This window comes from Ambystoma mexicanum, chromosome 7q, assembly GCF_040938575.1.
Source record: "Ambystoma mexicanum isolate Mex_15411 chromosome 7q, UKY_AmexF1_1, whole genome shotgun sequence".
In the NCBI taxonomy this organism is placed as follows: domain Eukaryota; kingdom Metazoa; phylum Chordata; class Amphibia; order Caudata; family Ambystomatidae; genus Ambystoma; species Ambystoma mexicanum.
The window spans coordinates 853,659,036-853,684,941 of NC_090941.1; the positions used below are offsets into that span (position 1 = coordinate 853,659,036).

At 43.2% G+C, this 25,906-nt stretch overlaps 1 protein-coding gene across 2 annotated transcripts in view; it reads left to right on the plus strand.

The window, feature by feature from the left end:
* The window catches only part of SLC36A4 (solute carrier family 36 member 4), a 1,175,100-nt gene that overhangs the window by 367,323 nt on the left and 781,871 nt on the right, over positions 1-25,906 (plus strand). For both annotated transcript variants that reach the window (XM_069639305.1, XM_069639306.1), the window contains one exon: positions 18,964-19,048. In XM_069639305.1, coding sequence (XP_069495406.1) covers positions 18,964-19,048 — 85 coding nt within the window. The remainder of the gene's footprint in view (positions 1-18,963; positions 19,049-25,906) is intronic.

Genomic DNA, 25,906 nt, shown 5'->3' on the forward strand with positions numbered 1-25,906 from the left:
GTGTATGGAACCGCAGCGACAGCCCCAGAGAAGTCCTGTGTGTTTCACCTGATAGCGGGATGTTTCTCTCTCTGATGCATGATTTAGTGGCACCTGTGTCAACCATGAAGATGAAGTTTATGTTTCCTATCTCAACGCTTTCCAAGTGTTCCTCGTCCGGGTGTACTGTCATGGATAGTCCTGGCCATGCAACTTTCTGTGGGCTACCCTAGTCAGGGTAAGTATTTGTACTGGTTAACGGAAAATAAGTACCTCCCATGGCGTTGACCCCCGGTAGGGTACCACAGTGCCATTGGGTACTGCATCATTTGCGTGCATGTGTCCTCTGTGTGAAGTGTTGGGCAAGAGCACGTTTGGTTGGGCAGTTCATGGGTTTTGCATTTGTGCCTCTGGGGGCAGAGTGGGCATCTGGGTGTATCCCTGCTGGATCTTATATGGTATAGAAGTTGGAATTTGGAGCTGTCCTTGTGGCTGCAGACAATAGTTGTACCCTGCCCCTTGCCTGCTCCTACATTCTCTCGCAAAGTGTCCCCATTCCCAGTAGCTCCAACATTGCAAGGACCCAATACCATCTCCTCTGGGTCGTAAGGTTGTTGAAAGGTGCCCCATTTTGTGCATCATCGTCCAATTTCACTCCTGGGTGTCCCTCATTGACCCATATGTCCACGGCCTGATCACCAACTAACTTTACACTACCCCCACCACGAAAGGGATGCCTGCCGTCTCTTCTTCGAATGTGTAAATCCATTTCCCAGCACCTGCAGTGAGGGGCGCAGTGCCTTGATCAAGGTATATGTATCCATTTGTGCCCAGGGTTTGTGCCCAGGGCACGTAATGTGCTCTCCCTGGACCCTTGCATAATAGTCACATCTGCGTTTCCACCCCTATTCCCTTTTTGCACCCTGCACTTCCCTTTTTCCTTGCCACTGCCACTCGGCCATACCTGCTCCTTAGCCTCTCGTTCCACCTGCTCCCTACCCTCTGTGTTATTTGTGTTATTTCTGGTGCCTGCTGTCCCATTTCTTCATCACCCTCACCCTCATCTTCTGTGTTCCATTCTCTTCTCTGAACTCTGTCCATTTCCCTATCAGACCTCAATGTCCCATATCCCATACTCCCTGATTGACCGCCCTCATCCTCCTTCGTCGGGACGTTGTGAGAAATCTGAAGGTGTCTCACTTACTAGTCCCCAGGGATCTGTCATCCAGAGGTCAGGACACGGATATTGGATCCAGTTCCTGGGGGTGGACCAGTGGGGGAGGATCACCTGGATGGGGGGTCTCCGGGGAGTGGAGGTGGGATACCGACAGGTGAGACACGGTACACCATTCCCTGTAACACCTATTCCCCCATCCAACCCTATGGGATACTTAAAAACTCTACCCTGCTCCCACTTTTTCGACACAAACACTTTCTTACACCATAACGGACAACGGACTAACACCAGAGCTGTTTACCTGACATGTCCCAAAACACGGGTCAAGCAGAGTCCGGCAATTGACAATAACCACGCACACCTACCAGCCCTTTACCTTCCCCCAGTGATAAAAGGCGGAGCATGAAAGCACACTTCGAGCAAGGCCGAAAGCATGAGGAAACAGCTATACCGAACCGGCAGTTCAAATAAAGGAGAAAAGGCCGGAGACCTGGAAGGATGACGAAGGGGAAAATACCCTTGTCCTTTTCAACTCAGACCCATGAAGTTGGAGCTGGCGTGAGGAGGAGCAGATGTCAACAGTACACAGGGGCCTCCCGCATTGATAGCACAGGTGGGGAGGCGTGCTGGCTACCGTGGTACCGTCTTTGATTCCAGAGGCAAGACCATCCAGTGGGTTCAACACAGCCAGTGAGTCGGAGGAAGCTGAGAGCAAACAAACGATAGTTGAGCCGATGGTTGCAAGAACCTGAAACAAAGAACATGTGTGTATGCAAACTTTTGTGAAAGCCCAGAGAAGGGTCAACTGCACAGTGGTCAGGCACCGTAGAACTGCTCAATCGAAGGACTCTCGCTGGCCCCTTGAGTGTTGAAAACTGCAAGTACCAGAAGGCCCTAGGAAAAGGAAATGTCAGCGTGGTCCTGGAAAGGTCACATCAAATCCTTTGTACAATTTAAAGTCTCTGACTCATGGTCGAGAGAAAGTTAGGGGAACGGAACCCCACTTTCTGAGAGGATTGTGAACTGTGAAATAAGGCAAGTGTGAACCCTACAGAGGTGTGCTGAAAGAAAGCTAGGAGAAGGGAATCCAGACCTTCTGATGAAGATAGGCAAATCACAAACTGTATTGAAATTACATGAACTGTGATAAAGAAGGCCGTAGTGAACCCGGCAGAGGGAGGCCCAAGTTGCAACAAGTATCCCAGCCTGTCAGAGGGAGATCCCATGGGCAAAGAGCAATCGCCCAAAGACCTTTTGTTGGTTTGTTTTACAAGGAGGGGTGAAGAATAATACACCCGAGAACAGTGTGTCATCGCGAGTCAACCCGGAAAAGGGTTGTCCACATTGTTGTTTGTTTAAACGGACAATAAAGCTCCTGAAGATTACAAGCAATATCTCAGAGGCCGTAGTGAACCTGACAGAGGGAGACCCATTTGGCTGAGAGGATCCGAGCCCGGTGCAGGGAGGTCCTAGGGGTGAAGACCAATTGCCAAAAGTACAAGATTACCAAAGGAACTTGTTTGTTGTTTTGATCCATCAGGCCTTCTAATCCAATAGACTTTTGCAGAGAAGAGTCTTGACCCTCAAAGGTTCTGATATTGTGGAACTGGAACTGTGAGCCTCGTGCTGGAGAGGCCCAGGAGTTTGCTCTGCTCAGGAGTTCTGCCTTGTCCTATGCTTGAAACGTGGGGAAGGGAGACCCAGCCATACCATCCTGACTTCTCATTTTGTGAACACTTCTTTCTTTTCTGGTGAACATTAAACCACACTCTTTATGTAACTTTGTGGTATGGATTGGCAATAGTTTTTTTAGTATAGGCCCTTTTTATTTTACAAGACGCTACTAGGACTGCCTTATTATTATTTGATGGTCGTAGCTTCTTCACATTTTAGCTTTAAGTTTAGTTTAAGCGTTTTTTCTCACCCATTATAAAGTTCAATAAACACCCTTGAACTGTGATCACTTGTGTCTGTCTTTACTGTAGCCACCATGAGTTCCTTACAACGTGCACATCCTTTATTTCTGTACCGTCTAATCTAAATAAAATGTCCCTAGCCCTCCATTCATCCAGTCCACTCTCTTTTGATACTTTCTTCTGTTTGCGCTGTTCTTAATCGCACCAACTCTACCCGCTCTGCTTCCAGTGCCTCCTCTAATTCTCTCTTCTCCAGAGTCTTGAGGTGGGGCGGTAGTTGGGGTAGGAATGTATGGTGGTGGCAGGGCAGTGGCTGGGGTGGGCACTTAGGTCGGGTTCGTTTATCCCTTTGCTGGACGAGCCTCTAACGGATGTAATCCATTATGTTCTGTTGGGGTCCCGGGCCCTCTGTTACCGTTACACCTCCATGAATGCCTCGCACCTCTCCCTCATCGGGGTCTTCCATGTCCTCAATCATTTTAAAGATCTAAAATCTCCTTCCTCTTCTGCAGCTGCTTATCTTTATATTTTGCTGCTAAGAATGTGCTGATGTGTTCTAGAACCCCTTGTTATGGGTGCCCTGCTCTGGCCAGGAGCAGGGCATCCCCCGTTGTGTCTCTACCATCCACTGCTTGTGGTACTTCTCAGTCATGTCCCTGTAAAATGGCAGCACACTATACATGTATTCTAAAGGAGTCCTGTTCCCATTTTAGCAAACAATGTGCACAGGTCCCCTAAGCTTACGCTTGCGCTGCGCAAGCTACAGTTGTCAAAGTCACACAAAAAAACACCATCTGTCCTCTCTTCCCCATCGTTCCCAGTCAAATTTCCATCCCCTTTCCCTGCACACATAGACACTCAATACCACCCTACAGTTGTTCACTATACTTAAAATGTCATACCAACAATGACCTATGTTGACCCTCTACCAAACACAATACACCAAACAAGCTAAGATAACAAATACTACTATACCCTAGCCCACTAATTACGCAGTGCTCCTAGTTGCTTATTTCTATGTCACAAAACAAATGGTACCATCATCTCTCCTCACTCTGGAAGACTCCATGCACTCCTTTATTTTCCTTTTATTGTTCCAAAATTCTAAAAAAACCAAAAAATATTTCCTTTACCACACAATCAAAAACATCCTTCCGTCATTCGCACAATCCCCATTTTCCACACACACACATACCCTGTCTCTCTACTCGTTATCGCTTGCAAGGGTACACTCACATATTCATGTTCACCTGAACTCTTCCGTCACGTGTACCAACAATGGCCTGCACTATCCCCGGAACTGCGCCCCGCTTCAAAGAACAGAAAGGAATTCTGTAAAATGGCTCCTGCACACCTCTGGTAATGACGCATCTGGGACTGGTCGCTGCAGGTGGGTGCGGCCCATTCGCTGAAGCGGCCTGGAAGCCTCTCTCGGCATGGGGGTCGCTGGGATCACATCAGGGTCACCAAATGAAGGCACGCCCCTGCACGCTCACACCAGAAAAAAATACAACCCGCTAAGGAAAAAAGTCTCTCAAGACGCCACTTGCAAGGATAACAAATATTTATTTCTACAAAATATAAATGCATCAGCAAACAACTCTGCTGCTGACAAACTTTCTGACAAATTGTGGATGTGCAGCAAGCTAAAAGGACGCCTGGCGACATCAATGTAGTCATTACATACAGTAAAAATCTGCAATGCTGGTTAGTGTCCCTATACATGGGCGGCCCACTCCATAGGGGATACTAGGTCATTGGTCCCAGCCTTCTTCTCTGTCCACATGGGTGCTGCTGGGCTTGTCATCCGCGATAAAACAGAGCCTAAAAAGCAAGTACTTATTTCGAAAACAATACTACTCTATCACTGTAATGGTGCACCTGGCGGACACAGAGATGGGCCCAGGGGGCGAGCCAAGGTCATAGCAACTTGAATACTTCACTCACTCCCCGATGCAGCAGCACCCTCCAAGGTCCTCCACCTTCGTTTTGAGCTGTAATTTTATCCCTCCCTGACATCTTGCAGTACAAATCACATGACCCGTGAAGGCAAGATAGCCTTGCTTTGTAATCTTTTTGATCGATTGGGGGTTTTACAGCTTTATGGTCCGTGGTCTGGGCCTGGCTGGCCCCGTGGTATGTGGAGGTTTTAGGATGAAAGCATAGGAGGGCTGTAGTTCTGATGCAGAGGGGGTGTTGGGGCTAAGAGCCATGCTATCTGCATCGTGGGATGATATTTATTTATTTATTGAGCGCACACAGTTAGTTGCAGTAGGGAGAGACATTACATTACATTCTTGGAGTACAGATTAGTTACAGATAGTACAGTGGAGTACAAAGAGATACATAGTGTGATGGGCATTCAATGGCAGTGTGGTTGCCTTAATAAGCAGAGGAATGAAAATGTGTTAACTGCCAATAGGTGTTCTACCCCCTTCGCGTGGCCTTGCAGAGCACATTCTTCCTGGGGTACGAAGGTCTACAGCCTTTGAGACAATGAAAGGTTTGTAACTCTGTGAAGCTCATTTGTGGTGTGAATTAGGTCTGTGCCAATAACACAAGCAGAATACATGTCTGGTGCTTTTGCTGCGCTTGGGCCTACGTTCCAAAATGGTTGCAAATAACTAAGGTGGCGTTTACACTCGTCTTTAGTATGTAGCTTCTAATGCATGCACTACACAATTGTGTACTCTCTGGTGTGCACGCCCCCACCATCCTGCTCTCTCAAAGTGCGGTTTATTGTTTGTTTCTCATTCAGAATTGCCTATGGGTGTGGGAAGACCCTCGCTCCTTCCCAACAGTACATACGGATCTAAGAATTGTGGGCTTTGGTAGATTTACAAGTGACCTCTCCTGTGTGCCATGACAATCTCTCTAGGAAAGAACCTATAGTGGTCATTCCATTGCTTTATTCAACTCGTTATTGCAATTTTTAAGTAAAATTAATTCGATATGTTTTTAATGAAGTGATTTTAACTATTAATAAACTTGCACTTTTGAATGAGGATTTAGGGACTGAGTGGTGATGAGATTTGAACATTTTGCTTTTGTGTATTTTTAATTTGATTCCTCTTTTTTTTATTTCTATTAAATGTTTCAATTGTGTAGGTTTTTTAATGTAAACGAAGAACAAATAAATACATAAGATAGTTGGCCACCTGGCGAAGGTGGAGGGGAGTTCCAGGCTCTGGCTGCGTTTAGAGTCAAGGAACGCTCTCCCTTCATAGACGATTCATATGCAAGGATGGCCAAGAGTTGTGAGCTAGATCTCGGGGTGCAATTGGATGGAGGGGGTGTTAAAGACCGAATGTAGTTAAGGTGTGATTACCCCATCGAAGCTAAGGTGCAATGGTGAGTACCTTAAAGGTAATGCAGTCCTTAACTGTGATGATTTCTGCACTTGTGTTCTGTAGACTCTGAGGGCATAATATTTCTTTTTTTTGTGTGTGATCCCTGTGAAAAGTCTATTGCAACAGTCTCGTCTTTACCCCGACAGCAGCCCTGGTTATTTTGGGAAGGTGGTGTTGGTCAAGGAATGGCCTCATTTTCCAAAAGAGTCTGGGCCTTGCATTTCATCTGAGTGTCGAAATAGAATTCAAGCGCTTTCAATTTGGGAAGTAAGATGACCGGGATGTTGTTGATGCTTAAGTATGAGGATAGTTTGGAAAATTGATGTTTAGTTCCCACCAGCATAAGTTCAGTTTTCCCGGGTTAAGGGTCAGCCAGTTGTGGTCCATCCAATCTTGAATGATATCAAGGCTGTTTGTAAGTTTGGCATTGTTGGTGTAATTGTCCAATGAGAGTTTCATGTAGAGTTCAGAGTCATCAGCATAGCAGTGGAAGCCAATGTTGAGACTCTCGAATAGGTCATGAAGTGGCCTAGTGCAGAGGTTGTAAAGCGGGGTGCACAGGGAAGAGCCTTGGGGAATCCATAGTTGTCGGGAAGCGGGTGGGGTGATGTAAAGGGGCCTAGTTAGAGTTGTGTTCACCTGTTTCCTCAAAACGATGCAAACAATTTTAGGGCATGGTCTGACACTCTAGCCACTTCCAGACAGGAGGATAGGGTTCCTGTTCTTTGGCCTGCGTTCTACATAAGCCCTTTCTTCACGTCCAAGAGGCCTGTCTCTGTTCCATGGCCTGGGAAAAAACCAGACTGTCTAATGCCTAAAAGCTTGAATGTGTCTCCTTGTGCTTTTATCTGTTTAACAACTATTTGTTTGAGGATTTTTAAAGGAGAGGGGGCATTGACAATAGGCCTATAGTTGGCTGGTTGATCAGGGTCAGAAAATCGATTTTTGTTTGGAGGGCTGTGGTCCATGACCGTTTAAATGTTCAGGGATGAGCTGGTCCGAAAGGTGGAATCGACGAAATCCTTGATGATTGGGGCCAAAGTGTGGCTGTTTTCAGTAACCAGGGATAAAGGCCAGTGGTTATTGGCGTAAGAGGGTGGGGTTAATTCCTTTCACAATATCAATAGCCTCTGCTGGACTATGACTTCTGTAGCTCAAATGTTGGGGTGTCTGGCTTAGATTGATTTTTGCTTGTCGATTGGTTAGGACTAGGTGGGAGTGAAGTAATCTCTGACAGATGGTATCTCTACGTTTTTCGACTTTGTCGTAGAAAAACATATTCAGTTTGTCTGCCATCTCCTGGGTTTGCAGGATCTCAGGGGTCGGGGGGAGTGGAGGTGGGGGTCTATTCTCTAGTTCCCTAAGAGATTTAAAGAATTCTCTAGGGGAATTGGTTGCTGCTACTACTGGTACAAGCTTCTTTTTTTAAATTATTATTTTTTTTATTGTATTTGGTTAGTTCAAACCTATACAAAAGAAAATTCCACATCATCACAAAATACATTAAAAAAAAACAGATAGCTCTACATTTAGCACAACATATAGAAAAAGAAGAGATCAGCAGATACATTCACATCAAATAAAAAAATAAAAGAAATACCACCAATAATAGAAATAAAAAAAGTTAAAAGTAGATTGTATCCAGTGAAGTAAAATAGTTTCAAAAGTTATACAGAAAAATTTCACAAAGGCTATCTGATTAAATTTAAAACAGAAAAGAGATATGGCATGTCCAACATCTTCATTTGCTTCTTTGATTGAAAGTCTGTATTTTTTTTCAATATCAAGCTCCTTTTCATGGGTCCTGTCGTGCGATTTTACCCTTTCTTTTGTAAGCTTGCAAACCTTGATTTGTTCACATCAGATGTAAACGATGTGTGTCGAATAGATGGATGGTGGGTTTTCTTTGGTTGAAGTGGTGCTATGAGGTGGATGCTTTAGTGAGGGAGGTATGGTATAATTCTGAGAGTAGGGCTCAGTTTCTCTCTACCAAGGTGTTATTGTGGCCGAGTTCTGTTTCTACAGTGGAACCCAGGAGATCTGGTTTTAGGCAGTTTTTGTTCCCAATCTAGATTGTTTTAGGGGTGAATTGCTTTACTTGTTTTTTTGTGTGGGAGTGTGAACGGAAGTATGTTATGTTCGGTCCAGCCAACCTGAGTATTGGATAGGTTGGTGGGGTTGAAGTTTGTAAGAATTATCCAATCCAGCACGGAAAGAGGTAACTAGAGGGTCTATGGTATCATTGGCTTGTAGGTTTAGGTCTCCTCCGGCGCTAAGTTTGTCTGTGTGGGTAAGGAGTTCTGAAAGTAACTCTGATATTTGTGTTACAAGCAATGGTTTGTTTGACTCAAGTGAGTGGTATAGAGTTGCTAACAAGATGGAAGAGTTAGCATTGGGATATATTTTATCTACTAGCATTCGAAGCAGTCAAACGAAAATGTTTTCCAGTTCTGGGATTTTAGTTGTGATTTGGCCTGTAGGGCCAGTCCACCACCTCTGCCGGGGGATAGCCTAGTCTGATGAGGGAACACTCCGGAGGAGTTAGTAAAAGAGTATTAGCCAGATGAATCATGGAACCAGGTTTCTGAGATGGCACAAACATCAATGTTGTTCTCAGTAATGTGCAGGATGTCCGATCTGGGGCGGCATGGGTAAGTGTGGATGAAATTGATGTGCTACTGGTAATACAAATTGGTGAGCAGGTGAGGCATTGTGCAATAGGAGATTTGGCATAGTTGTGTGTTTTAAGTAGGGTCATTTTTATTTCCCTAGACAAAAAGAGTAGGGCAGAGGGCACAAGTGCAATAGTTGGCAGAAGGGAGGCATGGCAGAGAAAAGAAGGTTAAGAGCGGAGTACCTCTGGTTTGAAACGGGCAACGTCTCCAGCCTCCTGGATTCATCAGGCTTTGAATAGGCTTCATATAGGAATTTGTGTAGGGGCTTTGTGCCGATGAAGGCCTTTTAAACCTAAATGTTGCGTCTAGATGATGTGCAAGTGGTGCGCCGAGCAGGGCTGCTGCGAGTTGGAGTTCGACACTCCCCACTCCCCTGTCAGCGCTGTAACACAGCTAAACAGGAGAGGCAGTTCTCTGTGAGATGCTAGTCAGCCTCACTTACATGAGTTAAAGATCGACAGTAGCAGTCAATGTACGTTGCGCTATGCAGACACAATAATCTTTGGATTGAATGCACTAGAGCAGTGTTTGAAAAACAGAAATTATAATTATTATTTCTTTTATTAGTATACAGTTTATTACAAACCTTTAACTTCCATTTAATCAAAAATACAAGAACGAAGGGGGAAGGGAGAGAACCATAAAGAAAAATAATGGAAAGAGAAGAAGAAAAGACAAAAGAAGAGGAAAGGCATGAAGGGGAGGGTGTAGACACAGAAGTAGCAGGACCAGTTTAATTGCACTCCCAAAGCCCTGCTGTGAAAATGTCAGTATCCCGTCATGTCCACTACCTATAATTCCTGTAAGTTATATAATCGCCTCTTAATTTACAAAGTAACTAACCTTCCTTGCCCCTGATACAACCGTCTAAAGCCACCTATAGAGGTAGAATTTCCTTAAAAAAATGTGCCAATGCAAACATTAGTTTAAAATCTTTTCCGCCATAAAACCGTTCCCACCACTCATCAATGTCCAGTAGAGGGGAATTAGCAATCAGATCTTCCATATGTCTTGATCTAGGTGGTCTTAGAGTCGTGCATTCCAATAGCAGGTGTTTTAAACTTTCCGTATACTCTTTGCAGAATCTACAAGACGAGTCAATGGGCCCGTCTTGGCCTCTTGCAAATAGAACCTCTTTGGTATGCAAAATGTTCAGTCTGAATCTGAGGAATGGGTTCCTCTGTACCGGGCTTGGGAATTTTGCCAGGTATTTAGGTTGAGCATTTAGTAACCTGTTATTATTTTTGGCCAAACAACCCAGTTTAGAGGCACCCATTGATCTTTCTGTTTGATTACAATCAGCACACTAAAGTTTCTGTTTCACCTTTCCCGGAGATGCAATTCACTTGTTTACAGCTTGCAAACCAAACAGTCAATACCTCATCAGTAGAATAACCAGATTTTTCTTTGAATATTTTATATTGAGCCGGGCTATCTTTCATGATTATTTTTTCAAAAATGCTTAGCAAGTTCCACATAACCCTCCCATACATGGAAAGGAGACCCAGCTCCCATCTTAGTACTGCAAGATCTTTTTCCAAAACAGGTTTTCTAGCCCTTCCCATATCTCCCAAGAGAGGAAGTGAGAGCGCTCTCAGCTCCATAAGTCAGAACCGGAATGGCCTTCTGTTTATAGAAATGAATGATTGGAAGCAATGTGAATCTTCTGTATCTGTTATGGATCGTTTGGGCCTGTGCCCACAAATGTAATTTTCCTTCTCAGTTCCACAGTCCAAGGATTATCATCTCTGTTGGCATTAATGTACGTTCCTAAGTATTTTGTGACCCTTTCAACATACATCAACTCCACGCCCAGGCGCCAGAGGAACTATTTCTTTTTCTTGCCTCTAAGATTCTGCAGCACTACAATTTCAGATTTCCCAACATTTATTTCTAGGCCATTTTCTTCTGTGTATTTCTGTACATTTTCTAGACTTCATTGTAGGCCTACTGGTGTTTGGCCCAGAAGCACTAAATCTGCCTAGGTCATGCATCCCAAGGGGACACCATTTATCCTAGGTGGGCAGATATTTGCTACATATAGATCTTGTTTCAGATCTAAAATAAAAAGTCCAAAAAGGATCGGAGACAAGGAGCATCCCTGCTTCAGCCCTTTTTGTGTAGAAATTTTTGTGGATAGTTGCCCAGCTCTATTTAGCCTCACTTTAATCCCTATATCTTCATGTAGTTCAATAATGGGCAACAGAAGATCTTCCCGACACTGCCAGACTCTCATTTTTTACCAGATGCGGTTTCAGTCCACACTGTAGAATGCATGCTTTAAATCAATAAAGGCTAGATATAAAGGCCTTCCTGGTTTCAGTGCTCACATTTTTAGGCTGTTAAGTAAGAGCAAGTTGACATTGCATCCGACATCCTTGACAAAGCCAGTCTCTCTTGTCATAATTTCCTGTTTTTAGCACCCATTTATTACGCCTCTTCAATAGCATTGATGCAAATAGTTTTCCTAAGACGTTGATTAAAGCGTTTGGGTGGTAGGTATGAGGGTCCAGAAGCTCCTCCTTCTTGAAGATTGTGACCAAAATAGCACACTTCTAGCTGGGAGGAATCTTTGCAACCATCAGAATATGTTTAAATAGGATGTTGCAAAAGTATGCCCAACGTTCAGCGTCTGCTTTTATCATGTCTTTTTTTAATCAGAACAAGTAATTCTCTCTCTCCATTTGTAGATTCAATGTTGTAAGCCTGGCTTTGTCCCCCATTGTTTTGAGAGTGCCTGGGGTGCTGTACAGTTGAATGTAAAGTTGCACTCAAACTTCCTCCCGGATGGGATTGCATAGCAGTGCTTCCTGTGAGGATTCAATATTATTTACTATTTCCCCGAAATTTCAAGAGTTCTTCCCCAGCACCACTTGCAGCATGAATTCCCCATTGTTCTGTATGAGGTTAGAATTCTGAGATTTCAACCAGTTTCAATAATGTTGTTTTCGTCTCCTTATGGTTTCTGCTTTTGTCCATTTTGGAAGGTCCGTCAGAACTTTTAGGTCTTTCCTTAGTTCTCTTGTTTGTTCTCCTATTTTTGGGTCGTAACTGTGCATCCAGTTAAAATGGGGGTTTTCTGCAGTCGATCTCTTCTCCATATAGTTACTGAGAATTGCTGTATAATCTATCCCTCGTGGATCTACTTTGATGAATTTAGCAAGAATGCGACTCAGTTTTGGTACATTCTTACGTCCAATCCGCAGCCTGTTTCTTCCTTGTTCCACCTCAATCCTGCCAATATTTATCCCCAGTTTTTCTTTGAGGGTTTTGTTCCAGCTTATTTCAACAATATCGTGGTCACTTAGATCAGTCTTCACCACACCAAATGAAGTAATTTTGTCTAAGATGTTCGGAGAGACGAAACAATAGTCTAAGGTGGCCGATTGGGTTCCCAGTCTTGATGTTGCAGCACCAGGAATATCACCCAGAGTATTCCTGTTCAGCATGTGGAGTTATCTTTATTCCATGGCCTGCATTCAGGCGATTGTCCTGCTCTACTTGGATTTGCAAGGGTCTTGATCGGGAGTAGTGTTAATGCTTTTGTACTCCAAACAATCAATATTCAGGTCTCATATATATTTATAAGTAATGGCCAAATGCAGATCCTAGATGCACCATTCCCCAAAGCAATCAGCAGTTGTTGAATAAATGGGCCTGGCTGTTGTTTTTCTTGCACATTCCAATCTAGCCCATTTCTTATGATGGTTAACAGGCCTGATTTTGGGCGTCCTTTAGTTCCTTTCATGTCTGGGTTAAGATGAGCGGAAAAAACGTTGATCAATGGTTTTTCCCGCAGCCATGTCTCTTGCATACAAAATATGTTGACTCTGTCCAGGTACCAACTTGTGTTGTTAAAGAGGTGATTAAATCCTCGCGAGTTGCATGATGATATTAGGACTGTTTTCTGGACTTGCAGGGTGCTACCTTTCTGGCCTTGAAGCCAAGCTTTCCGCCAGCCAATTCCATGAATAATCTTTTGCTTTATTATGCTCTTCCCTACTAATTATTACACAGGAGGTACTTATAACTGCAACAGATGTATTATAGCTAATTTCTAGTTTTTTAAATTCTCTACAGAATTTATCTTCTTTGCCGCCAGATGCTGGTCCCAAGTATTGTTGTTTGTCCTGTCTTAAAGAGATATTTTGCGATTTACAGGCAGGCTTTTCGTTCTACCTCCTTAATAATTTATTCTCGACTCTCATGGTCATGCTGTTCCACCTTTTTAATTTGTGTATTCCAAAGCCTAAAGATCTTATGTTTTTGGCACCCGCCAGGATTTGGTTACACACAATGTTAGCGGGAATGTGTAGGCTGATGCAGTCCATTTTTTCTTCTGTATGGAATTCCACCACAGTTATGTCGGTTTGGTATTAGTCCATCTTCTATACTTAGGATACGTTCCAGCATAAGGACATTACAAGTAATCTTGTTTTCTCTTCTTTTTTTTTATCATGAACCTGACCAGTTACACTTGCATTATTGGCACTTTGACTATTGTAGTCTATCCCACATCCAGTTGATTGTATAGTTGTTACAGTTCTATGATTGTCTTCGACTCATAACATTTGCTGCTGATTTGTCTGGATTTGTCTTCAAATTGTTACTAATGGTCATTTTGATATTTTTTACCGCCTTGGCTCTCCTCTCTGCCAGGGGTATGAATATGGGGTTTTTCACCAAGTCCTGGGTCGGATTTAACAGCTCTGTCTCAGTAGGCCAGTGGTTTGGGATGTGGCAGGGAAATATTTCCCTCTGCGCCCTTCTCCACGCTTGAATTTAGATCACTGTTGTTGTCATATACAGATAGTTTCATTAAGTCCTGTTCTTGGATAGATGCTAGAGCAGAAAGATCCATCACATCTTGCTCCTAGTTACATGATTCCTGGCCAATGGCAGTTGAAAACTCCTTGCTGATCTTGCTTAATCTTCTGCTGGTAGGCCCTTATTTGATGAGTCCCTTGCGTCCATTCTCAAGAAACTCCTGGAGCCATTTGATTTGTCTCTGTTTGGCATTATTTAATTTTTAGTTTTCTTCCTTTGGTTGTTTTGGTTTGAGTAGTACATTAGCCTTTGGCTTAGCACCAACATTTTTAAAAACATGGGCCCTCAAGGCCAGGGCCTCTGCCTGTGTTTGCTGTAGCTCCTCTTCTGTTTTGGGATCTATCATCAGTGTTTTGACTGAAGCCATCTCGATCACCCTTTCATGGGGGGCCAGGTTAGACGGGAGCCCTCTTGACTCAACTCCTTGGGTACGCGTTTTTATAAGGTGTAACACGTTTACCCAGTTGTCCTGATCTATAACATTGACTTCTGTTTGTAGGATCGGTTGTCGGATTCAATTTGCATGACCCTTTTTGTTCTACCTGGGCCATTACTGATAATTCACTTTTTTGGTTGACGTTCATATGGCACGCTTTTGAATGGTGGCTTTCAAAATATCCTTATACAGGTTCAATAGCAGTTTTCTTTCCTCGCACCTCTTTCAGCAGTGTCATGAGGTCCTTCCATGTTTGAATTTTGGCCCCCATATTCCTTTACCAGCTATCCTTTATAGTGTTCATAAAAGCTTTTATGTATATTAATTTAGAGTTCATCATTGCTGTGAGTGTAGACTCATCTTTGAAGTTATCATTTATTGTCTCATAGAGCTTCAGGAATGGGGCTAAGGAGACAGTCATAGTTGACATGAGATTTGCTTGTGAGCGAACAGTTTCAACTGGGGCTTGCCTCCATTGGTGCTTCCCGATTAACTACTCCTCTGGTCTGTCTCCGAGATCTAAAAGCATTCCCAACTTCTATTGAACTAAGGTCTGAATTTGATGAGGACTCCTCTTCATGTGGGTCCATGGTCTGAGGTACCGTTGTTTATCCATCCAATATACCTTCTCATTGCACTTTAAAAGATTACCTTTCTTGAATGCAGGAATAATGTACAGAATTCTTCATAAGGTGGGGTTTCCCCATTAAGTCCCTCGTGCTCCCATTAGGGAGGACTTTTGGTCTGTTTTGTTAGTTTATTTGTTGGCCTCTTGGTTAATTTCATATTGCAGGGACAGGTCGGCATTCACTCTGCTCAAGCAAACAGCTCGGTCCACTCTCTCTCTATCTGGCAACGAGGATTGGAATGAACATAGGGGGGTGTTCCTCACTATGTATCATCACCTTAACCGCCCATGCAGACTCTACCCACGTGTGACCTTTCCAGCTGGTTTGTCCGATGGTGGGGTCCTGAACCAGCGGTGAGGGAAAAGAGAATGGGGAGCACTGGAGAGGGAAAGAAGACTTAGTGGTGCTGATAAAGGCCGGGGTTATTTTACTTCCCTGACCAACAGCCTTCAGCCCAGCCGACTCTGCAGTCATCCCTTCCGTCAGAATGGGCTCTATGCTCTCTACTGTCCAGGGCTTCTTTGAGGGGATCTTCTGCTTTTGCTGCCTCTCCACTGTGGTTGATGGGTTTGAGGGTTTGATTAGGAGAGACGCAGGTCTTTTCTATCTCAGATTCTGTTTTGGGACACGCAGCAACCAAAAGATGGTTCCATGTGTTCATATCCCCGGAAAAATATCGCCATACAAAAATATCGCCATATTTTTGGGTTGATATTACGCATGGAAACTGCTGGGGACACCCCCGCAACCCACATATTATTTTAAAAGGAGCGGGGGACACCCCCACTCCCAAAAAACCCTAATATTATCCCCACTAAAAATATCGCCTATGGCCGTTCACAACGACCATATATGCAATATTTATGGTGGGGATAATATTACCTGATACCCAAAAGATCCAGGTCTGAGAGCTCATCGTCCCCATTTGGGTGTGCGCCCCTCCAGGTCAGGGTAATGTTTTCTCTCCAAATTGTTCCTACCAGAGTTAATTTGGGAGCTTGTGATCTTTTGTTGCTGGTTTGATTGTGTGGAATGAAAATGGGTTCAATCCCTTGAACCATGTCCATCTCCCCTCTTCCCCCTTTGGGTGTTAGTGTTGGAGCCGGCTTTCAGCTTTCAACCTGCCCTGCATGCTAGTTGTAAATCGGCTCCCCAAGGGTTAGCTTCAGCACCCCCTACCCATCCAGGAGGAGCTTGCAGCGTAACCTGAGCAGCCTGCGTGGACATCTTTTCGGGGGTCTCTTGCTACGTGCTGTCTACTGAACATGTACCTTGTAGTTCACTGCACCACCATTAGGGTCCAAGTTGGCCATCAGGTTGTCCGCAGGCACAGCCGAGTGCGGTAGGCGTATTAAGCTTCTTGTGCGGGCCTATTCCATGCACGGCAATACAGACTCGCTCATTGACGGTGCGGCTTAGTTTTCCTGTCTTTAGAGTGTCACAGCGATCTGAGAGGGTCGGAGGCCATAAGAAACACAGGCAACAAACTGTGGACACTCTGACGCTCCGCGTACAAAGATCAGTTTTATTCACAGGCTCCTCTTTAACATTTGTGCACAAGGAAAAACTACTCCAATGGGTTCCACAGGCACAGGCAACAACCTGGACACTCCTTATATTTTCCTATTTAATTTAATACGTTTATTATGCATCAGAAAAACGAATGTATTCCATGAAAATTAGCATTTGTCTCAAGAATTTTAGGAAGATTGTAAAATGTCACTGGAAAGAGTATTTGATTGTTATACAAAGTGTTCAGATAAGCTAAGTAAGGAACTTAAAAGTGAAACAGATCCACACATAATATGTCTACGTTGTATTTGTATTGTCATCCTGGGAGCCGTGGGCTATGTAGTCCCCTGTGTTGCAGGGACACCCACTCTCCCATTTCACATTGAAACCATGGATGGGATGGCCTTCAGGCTATGCTGCTGAAATATCCAGATATGGAACGTCATTGCTTATTTGAGTCAACTAGATGGAGCACCACCAAACCCTGGGGAGGACTAAGATATGTATGCAGAAGCCATTGACCGACTTGATAAACGATTTTGTTTCAATGACAATTTATTTGGCCATAAAATAACATTTGACACCAGAAAATAGGTAACGTGTCCATGTATAGTTTTGTCATAGCCTGAGGGAAATGTCAGTCAACTTTGGTGCATTTTGGGCAGGTCAGTAAAAGAAATTCAATAACCCTTTGTAAAGACCTGAAGATCCAAGAATAAAATGTTCCTGCTAAAGAATCATTTGTTGGATAAAGTCCTGGCCACCTCTGAAACAGTGGAGGAAACATCTTCTAGGAAATAAGCAGGAGAAAAGTTGATGCATCACGTACCGTGTCATGCAAAAGAAAGTGACAGATATGTTGATAAGACATATTCAGAACTGAGGTTCACCAAACACGTGAGAAATGTTCCTGGAATGCCCAAATGCTTTAGATGTGATGATTTTTCCCTGTTTTGCTTTTGAATCATTGTGTCAGGCCAGGTTTTAATGATCAGGGCTTGCAAGCAAGTAGCATAAGCATTGTATTTAACCTTGCGTGTGGATGTTCGACAATTTTATTTGACATTTACTGCAAACAAACTTTATGCTTGTGCATTAGATGGCAAATATATATTTTACTGTGCGTGGCTGGCCTTTGGGTGGCAACATTGCACAAAATATGATGTGTGTTTATGGTGAAAAGCACCATTTTACAGAAACCACTGGTAAATAATTTGCAACTTGTTGATGTGGGGTGAGAGCTTTTATTCTCTTAGATCAAGTATGTAAACTAAGGAACTCTCCCTGCAGGTCTAGTGGGAGTTTTAAGAATTTGTGAAGTGCTCAAAGTGCCAAAGTAAAAACCATTATACCAAATTCTGTTAAAGTCTGCAGGGCTAAGTATTCATACTAGTCAACATGTCCTCAGACTGCAAGCTCTCCAGTGACATTCATGAACATGTGGTGTTAGCAATGATCAATCCTAAGGGTATGAAAAAATCCATTTTCAACAGAGGCTTACCAGTAGACCCCTTCAAGTAGTTTGGGTTCGTGAACAAAGTCGAAAATACCAGGGGTTTATTAATAACTACAAAAGTTCACCCACATTTTACAGTACAGACCTATACCTCTTGAGTGGTTCCCCTTTGCAGTGTTGGTTGAAGATATTGGATACTGTTTTTGTGAATATTGTTTTACGAAAAGAGATTACAATCATTATAACCAAACATATATTTAATGTTCAAACATAAAGAATAGTAATTACTTGTGAGACAGACCTTCGGTGTGCAGACATACAAATGGTAATTGCATTTAGTGCAATCAATCTTTAGTCATAAAATACCAAATGAAAACATTAGAAGTACATTTTTCGAACGTCTTCAAAGGTTCTGGCAGACTAGTCACACTAGTAGACTCGTATACCTGAAATGCAGAGAAACAGATAGTGGCATAAACCTAAACACCCTTATTCCTTCCAATCTAAATAAAGGTGACATGTTTGGGCCATACAACATTCTTGAAATACGTAATTTCAAGTAACTTTACATTTACATGCATCAAAATGGCTATTCTCTATTGCAACCTACTATTAAAGTCTGGTCTTTAACTTGTGTATTTTCCTCATGTTCAACATACATATCCCTTACGTTTCTGATAAACCAATCTCTGTGTGTATCTTCTCATTGAAGAGGATTGTGTCATCTTTCCCGCCCTTGTAACATCTTTAAAGGAGTATTATAGATTTTACAATTCCTTTATAATGCAACATTTGATTTCTTTCCTCCACAGAAATCACAATGTCTGCATTTTATTTTTTAATAGATGTTGCCACTGTATAAAGGAAATAAAGGATGACTCTGGTAATAGTGGCAATCGTACCTTGCCACTGATTGAATTGTCAGATTGGTTAATTTGCAAGTAGTTATAGCAAGGTTGTGAGGTATTCACACACATTCAACATTTCTTGTGTTGTTTTCTTTCAGGTGCACTATTGACTTCTTTTTAATCATCACTCAACTTGGATTTTGTAGTGTATATTTTGTGTTCTTAGCAGAGAACATGAAACAAGTAAGTAAGATTCATTATTTGAACAATTTTGGTACTCAATATTTATTTTCCAATTCGTCAAAGTGACAGCTCATGGCTCTCTGATGTTGTATGGTTTGAGTGTGCATTGCTTTTATGAGACTTTTTAAAAATTCAAGTGGTAAATGAGCGGTAGTTATTTGTTTTTGCGATCTGTCTAGTAAGTGCCTTCCTTCATTTCCCAAGTGCTTTAGAATTAGGCAAGACTTCTGTTGACTGCTTCTAGGCACTAAAAGAGGCCAGGAGGGAGGAGTTGCACTGAGAAAGCTTTTTCATGCAAATATCATATATACACAGACATGGACAGGCACTGAAAGAAGGCACTTATTTAAATATAAGTTGCAAATAACTATTAGCTGAATACATTTGTAAATGTAAAATCCTATTTAGTTTTTCTCAAAGCACGGTAGAAGCAGGCTCTCTGTCAAAAGGAATGTGGCCTGCGCTACAAATGGACTACAGGCATTGCCGTGGTGTTCGCTAGATCTGGCAGTGCAGCACATAACTTGGCAGTTGTCTGCTGTCTGTCAAAAGCCCATGCATGCTAAAAGGAGATTTTAACATACTCATGCACAGCATACAGAATTATGAAAATCCGGTTTAAAGGGGATTACAGGACCAGATAAAAATGTGAGGAGAATGAATGAGATATGGAGAGCATGACCGGAAAATGTTTTTATATATAAATGTTCATAGGTAGCACCTGGAAAATGTATAGCTCATATGCTGATGCACTCATACTGCATACACTTTTACTACATAGACTTATACGTTTTACACTTGTGCTATACACCATACTTCCCCCAAATATTAACATTGAAATTAAATATAGAAAACATCTTTTTTTTTAAAGTTAATTTTAATCTTACAAAAAGTCATGTCTATAAAATAAAGAGTGGGAATAACAACATTAAGCTACAATATTACAGTGTACATATTACAAATTGAGCCATAAAACTCAAAGTATAATCACTTGCTGATACCACTACAAATCCATCCTTAACACTCACTTCAAGAATTAGGCAGGGGTAAGGAGGTATGGTATCACAAGTATGACACTGATACAATAGAACCTTTATTCAATTTTCGGTGTTTGGAAAAACTCCTACTTTGCCTTATAGCTAGGATGGGAGTAGTCTCGACCATCAAATAATTTTAAAAAACAGTCCTAGTTGAGTGTCAAATCAAAATGGCCTACACTAACAAAAACCTAATGCCTGCCCTGCCACTTGTACAAAATGTGTGTAAAGGAAAATATGTATGCAAAGGAAAGTCAGTGTTCAAAATATGAAGTATAAATGTGGCTGAGTCAGCTCTCCTCCCTACGTTAGACAGTATGGAGTAAGGCGGTCCACGTAGGCAAGATGACACAGGCTCAGGTTCTGAACACAAAGGCAGTTCAAAACATGGATCGAGGCCCACCTGGCCTTTCACATTAAAGTATCTCTTTCCAGCTTTCAGCCACAGTTCAACAAAAAGTTCACGCTGGTCCCTCTCTGTCAGGATCAGACCTCTTCAAGCAAAAGTTCAGGTCGGACTCCCTCAGTCGGGCCCAGACCTTTCAAAGCAAAGGTTCAAAACACTTGCAGGGGTTCCCTTTGCCAAGCTTAATTCACATCCTTTAGGGCTACCCCTCCCCAAACTTATTACACTACTGTAGGTGTGGACCTTTAGCTCCGCCCCCTTACCCATATTAGGCCGACCTGTATAATTAGTAAGTGCGCCTTTTGTCCATAAAGCAAGTTTATTGTACAATGGCTGGGAGGGGGCTTAGATGACATCATAGAGTCAAACTAACCTTGGTCTCACTGAACCACACAAAGAACACACATTATATCCAATTTTCAACAGTTAATACACTCCCCCAGATAGCGTTACAAAGTCATCCCCGCAAACATGATTGGTTGTCCTGTACAGAGAAATCTAAAACCCACACAGTACATTGGACACAGACATTATAACACAATCCCCTAAAAATGTATAATTACAAGGTTTACATTTTCAGCACACCCCTGTCAAGATCCACTTCCTGAAACCCCCCCCCCCAGCAGGTCCATGGACCAGGACGGGTCTCGGCTCGGACCCCCAACAAGCTTAGGCATCCTTTGCCTAGGCCCTCTTGGGGCCAGTTCTGGCGCCTTTGGCGCCAGGCTCATACTTAATGAAGACTTGTGCTTGGGAACTACTTTATTTCAGTGCCAGACAACATGGAGGCATCCACATAGCTTGGCTCCTTGGAACCAAGCTATGCGGTATAATGTTATGGGTGTGGTAGCCTAGCGACTATTTTCCCTGGACTACTTTCTTGATGCTATTTAAACCACACCCGACTTGGATAACACGCTTCGCGTTACTTTGCAATCCTGCAACGTGACGCTCATCGTGTTCAGCTGCATCTGCGAACCTCGGAAGAACAGCACCTGAAAAACAAAAGGACATCGTTAATGGCAGCAGCTTACCTGTGATTCCACCGCTAGCTGCCATCTGCTCCTGCAAACAGCATCCAAGGAACAGCGAGCCTCCCGGACCGTCAGATCTGCAAAAGGAGAGAAACAAGACATTAGACATTTTACACCAATTGTGCCGGCAGCTTATCTCTCGAGTCGGTCATCGACCAGCACCGCCTCGGGACTTTCTTGCTCTGGGTGAGCACCGCAACCTACGGGAACAAAAGACAACAGGTTAGCAAAGGCTAGGCATCATAGCGCTGCGCATAGCGCCTACTTACCGCATCAAGGTACTCTCGAAGTACCATCACCTGCCGATAGTCCCAATTCAGCTAATGTTCCACAGCGAACTTCCGCGCACCTAAGGAGAGAAAAAATAAATTATTTAAATCCAGAAATGCATACAGTATAGCACTAATACGACCTACCTGAAAGACTCTAAAGGGCCTGCATCAGTGAAGTAACTAGATCACACTCGCCCACAATGGACAACGCACTCCTGCCAAGAAGGCAGGACGGAGAGCACGCCAAAACCCATAACAAGGTGAGGAAAGGTCCGGGGAGGGGCTGCAGGCATACGGGGTGTTGGGAGGCTCTTACCCCAGTTGCCCAGTCTTGAACATTGCCCACCTGTTTTCCAGGCAGAACTTCTCCGCTGATTATACCTGGGAGCAGCTGAGAAGAACACCAGAGTCCCCACAGCTGGGTGGCGTCCCCATGGATACCAGGTGAGCGTAACAACCCCTTCCCAAAAGCCTCTCCATATTTGGTGGCAGCCTTGCCTCTTAGTTACACAACAACAGAATTCCTATCAATGACGCACACAGACCTACCCCAAAAATACCTAAGCACATGAAGACGAGAGAACGACACATAGATTCCCTTTTGATCTATTCATGTTTGCTAATAACATTGCCCAGACCTCTCTGGTGTCTGATTTGTATGACGTGGCTGACCTTTTTCTATTCACATGAGTCCGCCCACACTTTGACAACTCAATCATCCTCCTAAAATGTATTACTAATGGTCTTCGCAAGTGCACCAGGAGAAGCCACCTGCTTCAAACAACCCATGCATTCACAAGATGCTTATCTCTTACAACAATGAGCTCTCCAGTTCACCAAAGATCATATCTTCCCTTGCCCTCCAGCAGTTGGGCCATCTGCAGACTGACCGCAGCTACCCTATTGATCAACTTGAAAATCCTGTTCCCCAACTGCTGACGAAGCCTTTCCAAACCTTTGCCATGATGGCAAAAACACCCTTCTGATTAATCCACAATGCAGAGACCCATGATACACAGAGCAATCCCACCTCATATATTTCATCTCTTTGACTAAATTCGAAAAACACTTCCCATACATGTATACCATTATGTGTGCATTTTATACCTATTATGATTTCCTATCAGGAGCGGCATTCATACAGCTAAACTCCATGTGCACATATTGATCGTCTGCTTTATCTTAGTGGGAAGGGGCCCTCCATGTGACAATGTTTCGCTGTTATGTTTCTGCGTGCATGCAAATCTACAAATGTATCACCTCTACACAAAATAACACAAAGTAGCCTAAATGTAACACTTATCCCATTTACCATAAATATTGTAATATTTGTATCAATTTGTGAAAGTGACAGAAATGACAATGACATGTCCACCCCCGTCAGTGGTATGGTGCGCAAAGTTCAAACTTTTCCAATTTCCCAACACTACTGGTCTCCCTCAGTCGGGCTCAGACCGTTTCCTGATGTCGAAGACTTTCCAATGTGTGTGGCTTTTACTTACAGACCTCTGCAGGACCACTTCGACTTTCCCTTCAGCTCACACTCTTGTGCTATTTGCCGCAGTGCTTCTTGGACTAGGTAGTTCAATGTCGTAAGCACCAAAGTTCAACGTTCACCTTTTTACTCTTTCCCCCTTCATCAGGGTTAATTTTGACCACATCGCTTTTACAATTCATTCAATTTATCACTACAAACATTTCAACCTTCCACAGAGACTTTTGAGTAGGCTACTTCATTTCGCCGGACCATTCCGTTACTCAATATCGCTGGTTTCACAGCTATCTTTACTTCAGAGTTCAGTCACAGGTCTGCCTTTTTTCACGTCTCATCGGCACACATGCAGCCTTCAATTGTGCGATATAATGTTGTAACTTCAATATTTCCTTAAGTCACTTGCCAACTAGCCGGCTGTTTGCATTTCTTTCTTGTCTTTACAGTTTTTCAATTCATGAGTCAAGGTTAGAAACACAGGCTTGGCTTCAACTCCCCAACTCTGGCATTCACCCGGGAGGGTCGCTGGCATCCTTGAAACACAATGCAGCCTTCTTGCTTGTGATTTGGCCTTCTACACGTGTCTTTTGTGGCCTTTTGGCGGGAACTCCTGGGGTCCTCTACTCTCGTCCCTCGGTCCGTTGCTCTGCTCCGGTAGGTTCACCTTTGCCCCGGAAGTTCTGCTCTTACTCGTGTTCCACCTTGCTCAGAGTGTCTCTATGTTCCGGCTTTTATCTGTGTGAGGAGAGCTAATTGTTATGAGATGTATGCTCTTAAAGTCAAGTGCCTGACTTTGCCTGACCCAATTAGCGGGACATGTCCTATGCAATATGCAAGGGTTAGCCTCTTTAGTCTGTCACCTTCTTCCTCGGCCCATTGATTGTTTGTGTGAAAGGGGGGGGGGGAGTTTGAACATCAGAGAATCCTATACTATAGAATGGGTGAGGTGTACGGGAATGGGGAGGGGGGAATACTGTGTCTCATCATTGGTCATCTCACCCCCACTCCCTGAAGACCCCTCACCCAGATGATCCTCCCACACTGGTCCAACCCCAGGGTCTGGATCCAAAGTCGATGGCTATGCCCTGGCCAACTTAGAGGGAGATCCCCGGGGACCAGTAGGTGAGACACCCTTTGGTTTCTCACACAGGTTACATCAATAACATAGTTAAAGTGAGTGTTAAGGTTGAATTTGTAGTGGTATATAGTATGGGTGTGTACCTTAACATTGTTCTTCCTTCTCTTTGTAGACATAACCTTTTGTCAGATTAACTCTTTATTTAAAGGTTGTTTTTATTTTAAATGCATGTTATATAATGTGGATTGCATTGCAGATATCCATTTCATTCACTTACTTGCAGGGAGAGGAGAGGCGCTGTTTCCAAATATGTTGAATCAAACATTACAACTATTTGTATTAAGCCATGACTTCCACTTTTTTCATAAAATATTGATTTCCTCCAAAATACTTTTACTTGGAGTCAAGCTATTGTACAAACATAATTGTTACTCTTTCTCGTATTGTATCTTGTGGGTGTTTAAAATGTTGCTATGTGCTTGTGGGGGCACCCATTCCTACATAAAACCGAGCTGTTCCAGAGGAGCTGTCACGGTGAAACCTCAGGGATTAAGATACAACAAGTGACTACTGTGGCTCAGGGACTGTGTACCTGCTGTTGATGAAAATGTGATGTGGTGTTATGCAGGACGTGCAGTTTCAGAGGCCTCTGTTTATTTAGGGAGACATCATTCATATGGAAGGCATTTTTTTCAGATGTGCCCCATTGGTGGCAGACCAAATTTGTAAACTATTGTCTTGTACATAGTTGAAAGGAGAAATCTGGAGAATTGTATTAAGTGTCCATGGTTGTCACTCTCCAATCTAAGATGGTCTTCAGAATCATCCGCTCACAGAGCAGCTAAGAAAGCTTTATAATGCCAGAAAACTGTATAATATTTCATGATTGAGAATGAATGGGCTATGCACACTAAACTAGCAAGAATAATCTACTCTAGCCGTGTTGACCTGTATCCTATCCTGAGAACAACACCTAATCTAATTCATTGTTGAACTTCGAAAACATATGCAGGATCATAATTTTTTTAAATCCAGGGATAACATGGTAAGCCAATTAAAATGGTCAGTGTTAATATGGAACCCCACAGCTCTCTTGTACAGGCTGTTGTGATATTTAGCAGATGACGGGAAGCTCAACTCATATGAAAGCTAAAGGTTTTCTGAATGCACCATAAAGCAGCCCGCTCACATCAACTGACCCCCAACTGGTGTTACCAGTATCCTGAGGTGCTCATCCCCATTCTAAAGTGTGCATTTAGATGCTTGGAAACATCTAGATGAAGGATGATTAGCGGGAAGAGGGAAGAGAAAAGGTATTGAAAGGAAAAGGTTGGAAGTGATGGTGTGACCTCTTTGCCAAGGCCTTGATACGAGCCTAAGATCGAAGGGAAGGCATTGGATCAAAGCTGTGTTAGTGTGAGCTTTGTGTTTCCTTACGTTTCTGCGTTAGTCAGTGTTCAAATGCTGCAACAAATCCTTAGATGACATTTTCAGGTTGCTGCAAATCGGGATTTCATAGTTGTATCGTCTTTGTTTTAA